The 15,674-nt window shown below is 40.3% G+C and overlaps 1 protein-coding gene across 1 annotated transcript in view; it reads left to right on the top strand.

Annotated features, from left to right (window-relative positions):
* The window catches only part of ADCY1 (adenylate cyclase 1), a 614,659-nt gene that overhangs the window by 127,452 nt on the left and 471,533 nt on the right, over positions 1–15,674 (top strand). The window contains exon 2 of the mRNA XM_069730375.1: positions 3,830–3,979. Within this exon, the coding sequence (XP_069586476.1) occupies positions 3,830–3,979 (150 nt within the window). The remainder of the gene's footprint in view (positions 1–3,829; positions 3,980–15,674) is intronic.

The raw sequence follows: 15,674 nt of genomic DNA, 5'->3' as shown, positions 1-15,674 counted from the left end.
GTACTTAGGAAAAATTACTAAACAAATTGTAATGTTCTTTTTCTCCTTTTATCTTTCTGAAAAAAATTGGTAAAAAGAAAATTTTTGTAGGAAAAATTAGATTTTTTTTATTTTCATGGCTCAACGTTATAAACTTTGTGAAGCACCTGCAAGTTCAAGGTGCTCACCACATAACTAGTTTCGTTCTTTGAGGGGTTTAGTTTACAAAATATGGTGTCACTTATTTCCACTATTCAGGCACATCAGAGGATCTCCAAAAGCAATATGGCGTCTGCTAATGATTCCAGCAAATTTTGCATTCTAAAAGTCAAATGATGCTCCTTCCCTTCTGAGCCCTACCATGCACCCAAAAAGTAGTTTTCCCACACATATGGTGTGCTCAGGAGAAATCGCACACCAAGTTTTAGAGTCCATTTTCTCCTGTTAACCTTTTAAAAATAAAAAAATGAGTCCAAGGTAAAACATTTTGTGAAAAAAGCTAAAGGTTCATTTTTTTTCCTTCCACATTGCTTCAGTACCTGAAGGGTTAATAAACTTCTTGAATGTGATATTGAGCACCTGTAGGGGTTCAGTTTTTAGAATGGTGTCACTTTGGGGTATTTTCTGTCATATAAACCCCTCAAAGTCAATTCAAATATGATGTGGTCCCTAAAAAAATGTTTTTTAAATTTTGTTTTAAAAATGAGAAATTGCTGGGTAACTTTTAACCCTTCTAACTACTAAATATTATGTTTCAAAAAGTTTGCTTACAGTATGTAAAGAGGATAATGTGGGAAATGTTATTTGTTTCATATGTTGTGTGAAATAGCTCTCTGATTTAGGGGGATGCAAATTAAAAGTTTGAAAATTTCTAAATTTTCTACATTTTGGCCAAATTTCTGAGATTTTTACCAATAAACATACCGTATTACTAAGTTCATAAAGGGGTTAAAAACTACATGCCTCAAAGTGCTCAAAATCACATTCAAGAATTTTATTAACCCTTTAGAGGCGTCACTAGAACTAAAGCAATGTAGAAGGAAAAAATGAAAACTTTACTTTTTCCTGCCAAAAGATTGATTTAGCCCCAAATTTAGCATTTTCAAAAGGGTAACAGGAGAAAATGGACAATACAATTTATTGTGCAGTTTCTCCTCACTACTCCGCTACCCCATATGTGGTGAAAACTACTGTTTGGGCGCATGGAAGGACTCGCAAGGGAAGGAGAACCATTTGGCTTTTGGTGCTCAAAAATTGATGGATTAGATAGTGGATAACATGTCATGTTTGCAGAGCCTCTGATGTGACTAAACAGTGGAACCCCCACTCTTCCCCCCAGAAGTGACCCCATTTTGAAAACTAGACCACTCATAGAACTTACCGTATATACTCAAGTATAAGCCGAGATTTTCAGCCCGCTTTTTTGGGCTGAAAGTCCCCCTCTCGGCTTATACTCGAGTCATACCCAAGGGTCGGCAGGGGAGGGGGAGCGGGGACTGTCTAATTATACTCACCTGCTCCTGGTGCGGTCCCTGCAGGTCCCTGCTTCCCCGGCACTGCAGCTTCTTCCTGTAGTGAGCGGTCACATGGTACCGCTCATTACAGTAATGAATATGCGGCTCCACCTCCCATAGGGGTGGAGCCGCATATTCATTACTGTAATGAGCGGTAACGGTGACCGCTCACTACAGGAAGAAAATGCGGCGCCGGGGAACAGACGTGCAGTGACGGCGCCAGGAGCAGGTGAGTATGACCGGGGCAGTGCGCGATATTCACCTGCTCCTCGTTCCACCATCAGCATCGCTGTGTCTTCCGCAGTGACGCTCAGGCCAGAGGGCGCAGTGACGCGTTTAGTGCACGCCGCCCTCTTCCTGAACGTCGGTGCAGATGATGGGAAGACACAGCGGCGGTCAGCGGTGGAACAGGGAGCAGGTGACTATAGCAAGTGCCGGGGGCCAGAGGTGAGTATGTAATTTTTGTATTTCTTTAATCGCAGCAACAGCATATGGGGCAAATATCTGTATGGAGCATCTTATGTGGCCATGTGCAGCATGATATGGGGGCAAATATCCGTATGGGGCATCTTATGTGGCCATGTGCAGCATGATATGGGGAAAATATCCGTATGGGGCATCTTATGTTGCCATGTGCAGCATTATATGGGGCAAATATCTGTATGGAGCATCTTATGTGGCTATGTGCAGCATGATATGGGGCAAATATCTGTATGGGGCATCTGTATGGGGCCATGTGCAGCATGATATGGGGGCAAATATCTGTATGGAGCATCTTATGGGGCCATAATCCACATTTCTGGAGCATTATACGGGGCAAAATATCTGTATGGAGCATCTTATGTGGCCATGTGCAGCATTATATGGGGGCAAATATCTGTATGGGGCATCTTATGTGGCCATGTGCAGCATTATATGGGGCAAATATCTGTATGGGGCATCTTATGTGGCCATGTGCAGCATTATATGGGGCAAATATCTGTATGGAGCATCTTATGTGGCCATGTACAGCATTATATGGGGCAAATATCTGTATAGAGCATCTTATGTGGCCATGTGCAGCATTATATGGGGCAAATATCTGTATGGAGCATCTTAGGGGGCCATAATCAACATTTGTGCAGCATTATATGGGGCATATTTTAATATGGAGCATCTTATGCAGCCCATCATAAACTGTATGAAGCATTATATGGGGCTCCTGATTCATTATGGATATTCAAAAATACTTAAACTACTGATGTCTCAATTAATTTTACTTTTATTGGTATCGATTTATATTTTTGACATTTACCAGTAGCTGCTGCATTTTCCACCCTAGGCTTATACTCAAGTCATTAAGTTTTCCCAGTTTATTGTGGCAAAATTAGGGGGGTCGGCTTAGGCTACTTTCACACTAGCGTCGTTTGGCCTCCGTCGCAATGCGTCGTTTTGGAGAAAAAAACGCATCCTGGAAAGTTGCCCACAGGATGCGTTTTTTCTCCATAGACTTTCATTAGCGACGCATCGTGTTTTTGCAGTCCCTTGGGACAAAAAAAGTTGCATGCAACGTTTTTTTGTCGGTCGGTTCCGCTTTTTCCGACCGCGCATGCATGGGGCAGCGGATGCGTTGAAAAACTGCATCCGCTGCCCCTGTTGTGATTTTATTTCACAGTATGCGTCGGTACGTCGGCCCGACGCACTGCGACGGGCCCGTACCGACGCTAGTGTGAAAGTAGCCTTATACTCGGGTCGGCTTATACTCGAGTATATACGGTAAGTCATATCAAAAATTGTTTGCCACTTTCATGAAGTACGATATGTCATGAAAAACATTATTGAAATCAATGGGATCCATTGAAACCTTCCAGAGTTATTACCTCATAAAGTGACAGTGGTCAGTATTGTAAAATGTGGCATGCTCATCGAGGTGAAAACAGGTTCAGGGTGATGGGGTTAAACACACACAATAATTATGAAAATGAAAATTCTCAGCTTCTAAGAAACGGTCATTTGGCCATTATTTCAACTTCATTCTCATTTTACGCTCAGTGATATCTGTAAAATGTTGTAAATATTAATCTCACTAGATTGTTCATGATTTTGATAGAGCAACAGATGTGAATTGTCACATTTCACATTTCATGGCTAAAAATTGCATCTTTACCTTGTGATCCAGGCATTTCTTTTCAGAATCTGTCTCATAATTGTAGATATTCTGTTGTTATTTAAAAATAAAAACATATTAGTATTACTTGACAACTAGAATTAAGATCTAATTATTTTCAAAAAAATATTAATGTATATTGTGTAATTCACAAGGCGAATAATAACTCCCTGTTTTGTTTTGTTTTCAGCTGGTGGCCAATACTATTCTTTTTGTCAGTGTAAATTTGTCTGGGGTCTTCGTGAGGATTTTGACAGAAAGGGCCCAGAGAAAAGCGTTCCTTCAGGCCAGAAACTGCATAGAGGACAGGCTCAGGCTGGAAGATGAAAATGAAAAACAGGTCAATTAAAACTGTCTGTCAGTGTTTATTGTGTTGTGCTCTAATATTAAACTTGCCTATCTGTTTTGTTGTTTTTTCATCATTTTTACTCGCTCTCTATATTATCAGAAAAATGGTATTATTTTATAGAGGCTATAGATCCAATAATTGGGATTAAATTAAGTTGTACAGGTCCTTCTCAAAAAATTAGCATATAGTGTTAAATTTCATTATTTACCATAATGTAATGATTACAATTAAACTTTCATATATTATAGATTCATTATCCACCAACTGAAATTTGTCAGGTCTTTTATTGTTTTAATACTGATGATTTTGGCATACAACTCCTGATAACCCAAAAAACCTGTCTCAATAAATTAGCATATCAAGAAAAGGTTCTCTAAACGACCTATTACCCTAATCTTCTGAATCAACTAATTAACTCTAAACACATGCAAAAGATACCTGAGGCTTTTATAAACTCCCTGCCTGGTTCATTACTCAAAACCCCCATCATGGGTAAGACTAGCGACCTGACAGATGTCAAGAAGGCCATCATTGACACCCTCAAGCAAGAGGGTAAGACCCAGAAAGAAATTTCTCAACAAATAGGCTGTTCCCAGAGTGCTGTATCAAGGCACCTCAATGGTAAGTCTGTTGGAAGGAAACAATGTGGCAGAAAACGCTGTACAACGAGAAGAGGAGACCGGACCCTGAGGAAGATTGTGGAGAAGGACCGATTCCAGACCTTGGGGAACCTGAGGAAGCAGTGGACTGAGTCTGGTGTGGAAACATCCATAGCCACCGTGCACAGGCGTGTGCAGGAAATGGGCTACAGGTGCCGCATTCCCCAGGTAAAGCCACTTTTGAGCTACAGAGAAGCAGCACTGGACTGTTGCTAAGTGGTCCCAAGTACTTTTTTCTGATGAAAGCAAATTTTGCATGTCATTCGGAAATCAAGGTGCCAGAGTCTGGAGGAAGACTGGGGAGAAGGAAATGCCAAAATGCCTGAAGTCCAGTGTCAAGTACCCACAGTCAGTGATGGTGTGGGGTGCCATGTCAGCTGCTGGTGTTGGTCCACTGTGTTTCATCAAGGGCAGGGTCAATGCAGCTAGCTATCAGGAGATTTTGGAGCACTTCATGCTTCCATCGGCTGAAATGCTTTATGGAGATGAAGATTTCATTTTTCAGCACGACCTGGCACCTGCTCACAGTGCCAAAACCACTGGTAAATGGTTTACTGACCATGGTATTACTGTGCTCAATTGGCCTGCCAACTCTCCTGACCTGAACCCCATAGAGAATCTGTGGGATATTGTGAAGAGAAAGTTGAGAGACGCAAGACCCAACACTCTGGATGAGCTTAAAGCCGCTATTGAAGCATCCTGGGCCTCCATAACATCTCAGCAGTGTCACAGGCTGATTGCCTCCATGCCACGCCGCATTGAAGCAGTCATTTCTGCCAAAGGATTCCCGACCAAGTATTGAGTGCATAACTGAACATTATTATTTGTTGTTTTTTTTGTTTGTTATTAAAAAACACTTTTATTTGATTGGATGGGTGAAATATGCTAATTTATTGAGACAGGTTTTTTGGGTTATCAGGAGTTGTATGCCAAAATCATCAGTATTAAAACAATAAAAGACCTGACAAATTTCAGTTGGTGGATAATGAATCTATAATATATGAAAGTTTAATTGTAATCATTACATTATGGTAAATAATTAAATTTAACACTATATGCTAATTTTTTGAGAAGGACCTGTATTAGGAAGTTTTCGGAGAAAAACATGGTATTTTGGTGTCTTTTGTTTAATTTGGTTGTGTTGATCTTCAAAGAGATTGTATACTATGTTTTCATTATTTTTTGCCTTTGTAGTTGTAAATAACAGTCTGTCTCTTTATGGCTGTTTACATGTTGATTATTTTCAATGTGTCACTTACTTGGCTGCTTGCTGTAGTTTTGAAAAAATAATAGTTTTATCAGCAGGAGAGTATCAGTAGAAGACTAGTAAACCTGCTACCATGTAGTCCTCCATAGACATGAACTCTATATAACTATATCACCCCACCCCCACCACTGATTCGTACAGTGTACACAGACAGCTGGCAATCAGTGGTGTGGGCGGAGTTATACACAGCTTACCATTTAGTGAACTGCCAGATCTACTGCAGATAAACCATGAATTTTATTAAAAAAATACAAAACACAGACCAGTAAATGACACATTGCTGGAAACAGTGTCTCTGTCTCTATAACACGCAGCTCTCTGATAGAGTAGCAACAACTTGGTAGCAGATTTCCTTTAAGGGCTGATATAGTCCTCTAATAATCCGAAACTGATGTATACCGGTATTAATGGATTATTGTATGCCCCGGTAACAAGCTTTGGAAAAGCTCTTAGCAGAATAATGAATTTCCAAACTCCAAAACTGCAGCATGTTTTTGTTGATTGGATTACAGATAGCACCTTGGAGCAGCAGATCTGTCAAGGCAGACAGGCACCTTGATGTAGTAGACCCTAATGTGTGGGCACTATCTGGGAACAACAACACTGATGTGGCAAATCCATACGTACGGACACACTTTAAAACAGCAGAGCTTAGTGTTTGTTGGAGGGTGCACTGGATGAAGCCTGCAACAGAGCCCAGCAAAAGCAGATCTGAATTTATCAACTGGCTGCAGCAGGGGTACACTACCCAAAAACTCAGGCTGCGTGCAGCTGCCTGAGCAGGTTTTAAGGTGCAAGGTACTTGTCTGCTGTCGAAGTGCTGCTGTTTCAAGATGCTTAACAAATTCACCTATTATATTTCAGTTTTAGGAGTACCTATCACCAGTTTGGGACTGCACTTTTTATTTAAAACAAAGTGTGACCTGCCTCAGACTGATGAATTTTCTAAAAAAAAACACCTATTAACAAAAGAGGTTCCAAGTGTCCATAATGTCCCATGAAAGTCACTGCCTTCTAGAAAAAGTCTGGTCCTGAACCTCTGGGTTGTGAATAGCCTGGCATGGAGAGCAGAACCACACAGCTCTCTTCTGGCCTACTTGCTGCTATGTATGCACATAAAGAGACAAGTTAATGAAGCAGGCTTTCATCTGGTAACTGCAGGTAAAGCAAAATGCTTGTTTCCTGTGAATCACAGCCACCATTTCCCAGGTATGGGGCAAGCTCTGCTCCTCTGTCGACTTTATACATGTGGGTCCGACCTATAGCATACCAGAATGTCATATGTCAGGAAGTGATTGACCTCTAGTGAGCAGGTATTATATCGAATGAAAGGCCGTCCATGTAATGCATCGACTATCTGGCTTTCAGAGTGTTTTTCCCAAACTTGGAATCCCTTGTATAACTTCAATATAGCCAAATACAGTTATAGTAAAAAGCAAGTACACCCTCTGTGAGTAAATAAGTATATTTGATTATCAGCAAACTTCCTACGGAAACAGTAAGGGTTGTGGTAGATCGCCTCACTCAGCTGTACATGGAGGTAGGCATGGAAACACTGTCTCTTTAAGATCTTCATTCGTTTATTATATATGCAGCATAAACCATGGTGAAGTAAAAATAAAGATGGCCCTTTGCGCAAAAACAGGAAAACAAAACAAAGTAGTAATACAAAGCACAGTTCTTGTGGTACTGCAAATCCGCCAGCTAAGGGTTAGCAAAACAAACGGTTCATGTTAGCACAAACATGAACACTTCTTTGGAGCTAGCCTCTCCAGACACACTGAACACCTCAGGAGGTCAACTATTTAAATCCCAGACCACACCCCTACTTAATTCTTCACACCCATTGTTTCTGTGTTTTGCTTAGTTTTTGTTAACCCCTTAGTGACCACCAATACGCCTTTTTACTGACCTCCATTATAAGAGACTAGCATCCCTGATGAGTCACAATCCTGTAGCTGACAGCTGTACAAGATAGCTGACAACTTGCTGCCTCAGCCATGATTAATGTTAGTACTGACTATAGTCGCTTAACCCCTTAAGTGCTGCTGTCAATAATGACTACAGCATCTAGATGGTTAACAGAGTGTGTGGGCTCCCTCTTTAACCCCATCGGCACCCTGCGATCTTGATCATGTGGTCCTGATGTTTGCCATGGCAGTTCATGGCCAAATAATGGCCTTAATGTCTTCCATCTATAGAGGCCTGTTCAGAAGTTATCAAAATTGTGATTGTAAAAATATACTTCTTCGATCCTGTTATGCCAATTTGCATTAATTCCTAAAAGGATCTGAAAGGTTAAGAAACTACCTGAAAGAAGTTTTGAATATGATGAGTGGTGCTGTTTTTAAAATGGTATATCTTTTGGGGGGTTTCCAATATAAAGGACCTCCAAAGTCACTTCAAAACTTAATAGGTCCCAAAAAATAGGTTTTGTAAATTTCCTTGAAAAAATTAAAAATTACTGCTACATTTTTAAACCTTTTAAAATGTGAACAAAATAAAACAACATTTTACAAATGGTACTGATGTAAAGCAGACAATGAGGGAAATGTTGTTTATTAATGTTTTTGCGTGGTGTGACTATCTGGATTAAAGGGATAATCATTGAAAGTGTGAAGATTGCAAATTTTTAAAAATTTTTGTAAGATTTCTCATATTTTTATAAATAAACGCAGAAAATATTGACATAAATTTACCACTATCATAAAGTACAATGTGTCACAAAAAAACATTCTCAAAATCTGTGGGATATATTGAAGCATTCCAGAGTTATTACCACATAAAGTGACACTGGTCAGATATCAAAAATCATCGGTCACTAAGGGGTTTAATGACTAATGACACAATGTACTTTGTCATGTGAAGCTGTATTTATGTAATTTATCCTTCTGAGGAATAGATAATTTTTATTACGCCATAAAATATAAAATTTCCTTTGTATGTCAGTTCCCACTGTTTTCAAGATCTATTATATATCTAATATAATAATTGCCTAGAATACTACTTCCTGCAATTTGTGCCAACTTCCGTGGCTTTGTCCGGAGCTAATGTCCGGAGCTAATGTCCGGAGCTAATGTCCGGAGCTAATGTCCGGAGATTAATTGCCTAGAATACTACTTCCTGCAATTTGTGCCAACTTCCGTGGCTTTGTCCGGAGCTAATGTCCGGAGCTAATGTCCGGAGCTAATGTGCGGAGATAATGTCCGGAGCTAATGTCCGGAGCTAATGTCCGGAGCTAATGTCCGGAGATAAGTGACGTCAACAGTGTCCAGTGTCTGATTGGTTGCCGCCTGCTGCGAGTGACCAATCAGAAACGTGCCGTACTGTGACACATTCCGCCCGCCATTTTGGTGTGATTTTTGAATTTTTACCTCACAGCAAGTTTCTACTGCGTGGAGGCGGGCCCAGTGACGTTGCTCTTCAAGCTCCTGCCGAATTTCGTCAAAAAAATGATAATACCATTTACCAAAACTATATATATTTAGTTGTGAAGTGGTTCAGTGACATTTTAACACCAATTTTGAACTTTTGTTTGATGTTTTCTCCATATACTGCCTATTATTTTTGTTCTTTCTTACTATTATTTATTAATTGTATTATTCTTACATTTGAATAAATAAAGTATATATGGATTCTAGACTCCCGATTCTTTAGAATCGGGCTGCCATCTAGTTTGTTATAATTGAACAGGAAACATCATTGTTTAGTTCTCAGGAGTAAAATGAAGTCCTCTTCATAGGTATACAGTTCACACGGATATTGTGCTGACTACAGTTACTGATTGAAGGGAACCTGTCATCTGATTCATGCTGCGCAATCCGCTGGCAGCATGAATCTGTGCACATTGCATTTTATACAGACTATACTTTAACTCCTTCACGACATATATATATATATATATATATATATATATATATATATATATATATATATATATATATATATACTAGATGGTGGCCCGATTCTAACTCATCGGGTATTCTAGAATGTGTATGTATGTATGTATATATAGCAGCCACATAATATATAGCACAGTCCACGTAGTATATAGGAGCCACGTAGTATATTGCAGCCACGTGGTATATAACACAGCACATGTAGTATATAGCACAGCCACGTAGTGTATAGCACAGCCACGAAGTATATAGCACAGCCACGTAATATATAACACATCCCAGTAACCAACAAAAAGCGGACTTATATCTCCTTAGCCGCAAGAAGAGAACCATATATAAAAACACATTCCTTTATTTCCAAAATTAAAATCCACAAGACAGAGAAAAATATCACAAAAACAGAGTGTGTAGAAGGACACGATACATAGTATTTTTTTGTACACATATAGCAGCAATCAGGAGTACATTTTCCCTCCAGGTGAAATCATACCTTATATTGCTTGAACATATTTAGAGGTTAACTAACTATATCAATACACCCGCACGATATAGCCAAAAATAAAGTATCCAATTGTATTTTAAGCCCATTAAAGAAAAACTATTTGTGCAATGTGCATATCAATACGGGTAATCCCAATCTCAGATATCATATCCTCACATTTTCATATATTAGGTATATACCAAGCTTAAAAAATAACTCATAGTAACCAACTCCTGCATAATACAAGCTGTTGCGAGTTCAGTATAGAATATACTAATCACATGCAGAGCTGTAAATACCTGAAACAATTAGTAATCCACAAGGCCAAATAAAGTGCGAGGTGCCAGCTGTACGTGCCTTCTAAGTGCGCCCCGACGCGCGTTTCGCCCTAGCTTCTTCCGGGGGCGTGCTAGGGCTAGGGCGAAACGCGCGTCGGGGCGCACTTAGAAGGCACGTACAGCTGGCACCTCGCACTTTATTTGGCCTTGTTGATTACTAATTGTTTCAGGTATTTACAGCTCTGCATGTAATTAGTATATTCTATACTGAACTCGCAACAGCTTGTATTATGCAGGAGTTGGTTACTATGAGTTATTTTTTAAGCTTGGTATATACCTAATATATGAAAATGTGAGGATATGATATCTGAGATTGGGATTACCCGTATTAATATGTACATTGCACAAATAGTTTTTCTTTAATGGGCTTAAAATACAATTGGATACTTTATTTTTGGCTATATCGTGCGGGTGTATTGATATAGTTAGTTAACCTCTAAATATGTTCAAGCAATATAAGGTATGATTTCACTTGGAGGGAAAATGTACTCCTGATTGCTGCTATATGTGTACAAAAAAATACTATGTATCGTGTCCTTCTACACACTCTGTTTTTGTGATATTTTTCTCTGTCTTGTGGATTTTAATTTTGGAAATAAAGGAATGTGTTTTTATATATGGTTCTCTTCTTGCAGCTAAGGAGATATAAGTCCGCTTTTTGTTGGTTACTAAAGGTTGGAAGTGCCATAGAATTGTATTGAAACGAGACATAGAGGTTTCTTATAACACATCCCAGGTAGTATATAGCACAGCCCATGTAGTATATAGCACATCCACATAGTACTTAGCAGCCACGTAGTATATAGCACAGCCACGTAGTATACAGCACAGCCACGAAGTATATAGCACAGCAACATAGTATGTAACAGCCCACGTAGTATATAGCACAGCCTATGTAGTATATAGCACAGCCACGTAGTATATAGCACAGCCATGTAGTATATAGCAGCCACGTAGTATATAACACAGACATGTAGTATATAGCACAGCCACGTAGTGTATAACACAGCCCACGTAGTATATAGCACAGCCCACATAGTATATAGCACAGTCGCGTAGTATATATCACAGCCATGTAGTATATAGCAGCCACGTAGTATATAACACAGCCATGTAGTATATAGCACAGCCACGTAGTATATAGCACAGCCCACGTAGTATATAGCACAGCCCACGTAGTATATAGCACAGCCACGTAGTATATAGCACAGCCATGTAGTATATAGCAGCCACGTAGTATATAACACAGCCATGTAGTATATAGCACAGCCACGTAGTGTATAACACAGCCCAATCAGTATATAGCACAGTCCACGCAGTATATAACACAGCCCACGTAACACAGACAGCCACGTAGTATATAGCACAGCCATGTAGTATATAGCATAGCCACGTAGTATATAGCAGCCACTTAGTATATAGCAGCCACTTAGCATATAACACTGCCCATGTAGTATATAGCAGAGCCGCATAATATATAACACAGCCCACGTAGTATATAACACAGCCCACGTAGTATATAACACAGGCACATAGTATATAACACAGCCCACGCAGTATATAACACTGCTCACGTAGTATATAACACAGCCCACACAGTATATAACACTGCCCACGCAGTATATAACCCAGCCCACGTAGCATATAACACTGCCCACGTAGTATGTAACACAGCCCACGCAGTATAGGCATAGGCTGCATCAATAGTAAAAAGTTTGTTACATAGGGTTAATAGCAGCGTTAACAGACTGCGTTAAACCGCGTTATGCCACGGTGTAACGCAGTCGGTTTAATGGACTGCTACAACGCTATGTGGGTGGTGGGCGCTAACTGGGGAGTAGTATGGAGGGGGACTTAGTGCAGGGGAGTAGGGAGCGGCAATTTCGCGGCCGAACTGTGCCCATCGCTGATTGAGATTTCTGTGACAGACAGACAGAAAGACAGAAGTGACCCTTAGACAATTATATAGTAGATATATATATATATATATATATATATATATATATATGTATTGTGATGCAGTGACCCATGCTGCAGCTAGAGGGTGCTGCATGGGCACCTCAGGATACACATGGAGGCATAACTGGGTGATAATGAAAGCGTCCGGTATGATTGTTAAGGTCCGGTATGTGTCGCAGAGAGAGTCTGCGCTGTAAGCCAGTAATGTTGTTGTTCTGGGACATGTAGTCCCACAAGTATTTGTATAGTTTGTAAAGGGAAGCTTGCAGGGTTAGTTGGAGAACTGGGTAGGTCTGACTAACCACACACACCTCTCACCCAGGGGAGGGGTTACAGATATATAATCTGATCATGATGGTCACATGATTGAGAGTGTGTAGGTCCTGGAAAGCTTGTTTGTTGGGAGATCCTGGGAGTAGGATCGGATCCCGGAATAGCACACTGAGAGGCCGTGGACATGAAAGCCTGTGTGTTGGGAGGTCCTGTGTGTGGACCGGGTCCCTCAATAGCACACTGAGAGGCCGTGGACCTGGGTGGCCTCTGTGTTGGACTGTCCTGGGAGTAGAACCGGAGTCCTGAAGAGCATGAGGTGAGGTCATGGTTCTGAAGGCCTGTGTTGGAAGATCCTGGGAGTAGGACTTCCTGAATAGCACAACCTGTGTTGGAAGATCCTGGGAGTAGGACTTCCTGATGAGCACATGGAAAGGCATGTATGCAAACTCATTGAAGGCACTGCATTGGGGGAGCCACCGTCCATCTGATGATCTGGACTGTCAGGTGGCCTGGTGAGCAAGGTCTTGTCCGGGACGGTGATCCCAGTTTGGCAGCTTCCCTGGGAGAGTAATGACAGGAGTCAGCGTGTGGAGCAGGAGCTCCTGGAAGGTAACCCAGAGTATGGGGAACTGTGTACACTGACGGGGGTCAGTTAATGAACTGTGCAGTCACCCATTGTAACTGGATGGAGTAAGGTCCAGCATGTTAAGAGACTGAAATTTAAAGTCGTGTGTTAGTGCCTGTAGATTGTAAGCTCTCACGAGCAGGGTCGTCTTGTGTTGGTTTCATTATTGTATTGTTAACATTGTTACTTATGACTGTTGTGTTTGAAGCTGTTAAACTGTAAAGCACTGCGGAATATGTTGGCACTATATAAATAAAGATTATTATTGTTGTGTTCCATGAACATTAATGAACTGTACGGCGTGTGGTCGCCCACAATAAATGGACAAAGAGGTCCGGCGTGTTTAAGGACTGCGAATTAAAGCCGTTACTATGAAGTATTGTGGAGTATGTGATAAGCCTGTGATAGATAACATGGCCTCAAGTGGTTTTTATGATGTGTAAATAAACCAAATAGACTGTTTTGTTGTGAAAAAAGTGCCTTTCTACGTTTATCCCGTTGCCAAGTGAGTGTCCTCCAACACATGTAATAAGTGCTATCTCACAATATATATATATACATATATATATATATATATATATATATATATATATATATATATATATATATATATATATATATATATATACTACCATTCAAAAGTTTAGGGTCACTTAGAAATGTCCTTATTTTTTAAAGAAAAGCAGTTTTTTTGTACAATGAAGCTAACATTGAATAATTCAGAAATACACTCTATACATGTGGTAAATAACTAGTTCAGCTGCAAATGTCTGGTTTGTAATGCAATATCTTCATAGGTGTATAGAGGCCCATTTCCAACAACCATCACTCCAGTGTTCTTATGGTACTTTGTGTTTGCTAACTGAGTAAGAAGGCTAATGGATGGTTAGAATACCCTTGAACACCATTGTGCAAGTATGTTAGCACAGATGAAAAAGTTTGGCTGATTAGAGAGCCTATAAACATGACCTTCCTTTGAGCTAGTTGAGAATCTGGAGCATTACATTTGTTAATTCCATTAAACTCTCAATATGGCCAGAAAAAAAGAACTTTCATGTGAAACGCGACAGTCTTTTCTTGTTGTTAGAAATTAAGGCTATTCCATGTGAGAAATTGCCAAGAAACTGAACATTTCCTACAACGGTGTGTACTACTCCCTTCAGAGGAGAGCACAAACAGGCTCTAACCAGAGTAGAAAGAGAAGTGGGAGGCCGCGCTGCACAACTGAGCAACAAGACAAGTACATTAGAGTCTGTAGTTTGAGAAATCGACGCCTCACAAGTTCTCATCTGGCAGCTTCATTAAATAGTACACGCAAAACGCCAGTGTCAACGTCTACAGTGAAGAGGCGACTCCGGAATGCTGGCCTTCAGGACAGAGTGGCAAAGAAAAAGCCATATCTGAGACTGGCTAATAAAAGGAAAAGATTAATTTTGGCAAAAGAACACAAACCTTGGACAGAGGAAGATTGGAAAAAAGTGTTATGGACAGACGAATCCAAGTTTTAGGTGTTTGGATCACACAGAAGAATTCTTGTGAGACGCAGATCAACTGAAAAGATGCTGGAAGAGTACCTGACGCCATCTGTGAAGCATGGTGGAGGTAATGTGATGGTCTGGGGTTGCTTTGGTGTTGGTAAAGTGGGAGATTTGTACAAGGTAAAAGGGATTTTGAATAAGGAAGGCTATTACTCCATTTTGCAATGCCATGCGATACCCTGTGGACAGCCTTGTTTGGAGCTAATTTCATCCTACAACAGGACAATGATCCAAAGCACACCTCCAAATTATGCAAAAACTATTTAGGAGAGAAGCAGGCAGCTGGTATTCTATCTGTAATGGAGTGGCCAGCGCAGTCAGCAGATCTCAACACCGTTGAGCTGTTGTGGGTGCAGCTTGACCGTATGGTTCGCAAAAAGTGCCCATCAAGCCAAACCAATTTGTGGGAGGGGCCTCTGGAAGCATGGGGTGAAATTTCTCCAGATTACCTCAACAAATTAACTGCTAGAATGCCAAAGGTCTGCAATGCTGTAATTGTTGCAAAGGGAGCATTCTTTGACGAAAGCAAAGTTTGAGGGAGAAAATTATAATTTTAAATAAAAATATTTTTTTCAGACCTTGTCAATATCTGGACTAGATTTTCAATTCAATCCGCAACTCATTTGATCAATAAAAGTATGAGTTTT

This window comes from Ranitomeya imitator, chromosome 6, assembly GCF_032444005.1.
Source record: "Ranitomeya imitator isolate aRanImi1 chromosome 6, aRanImi1.pri, whole genome shotgun sequence".
NCBI classification, from domain to species: domain Eukaryota; kingdom Metazoa; phylum Chordata; class Amphibia; order Anura; family Dendrobatidae; genus Ranitomeya; species Ranitomeya imitator.
Note: the sequence above shows the minus strand (reverse complement) of the source record. Positions and strands in the feature narration are given on the sequence as shown.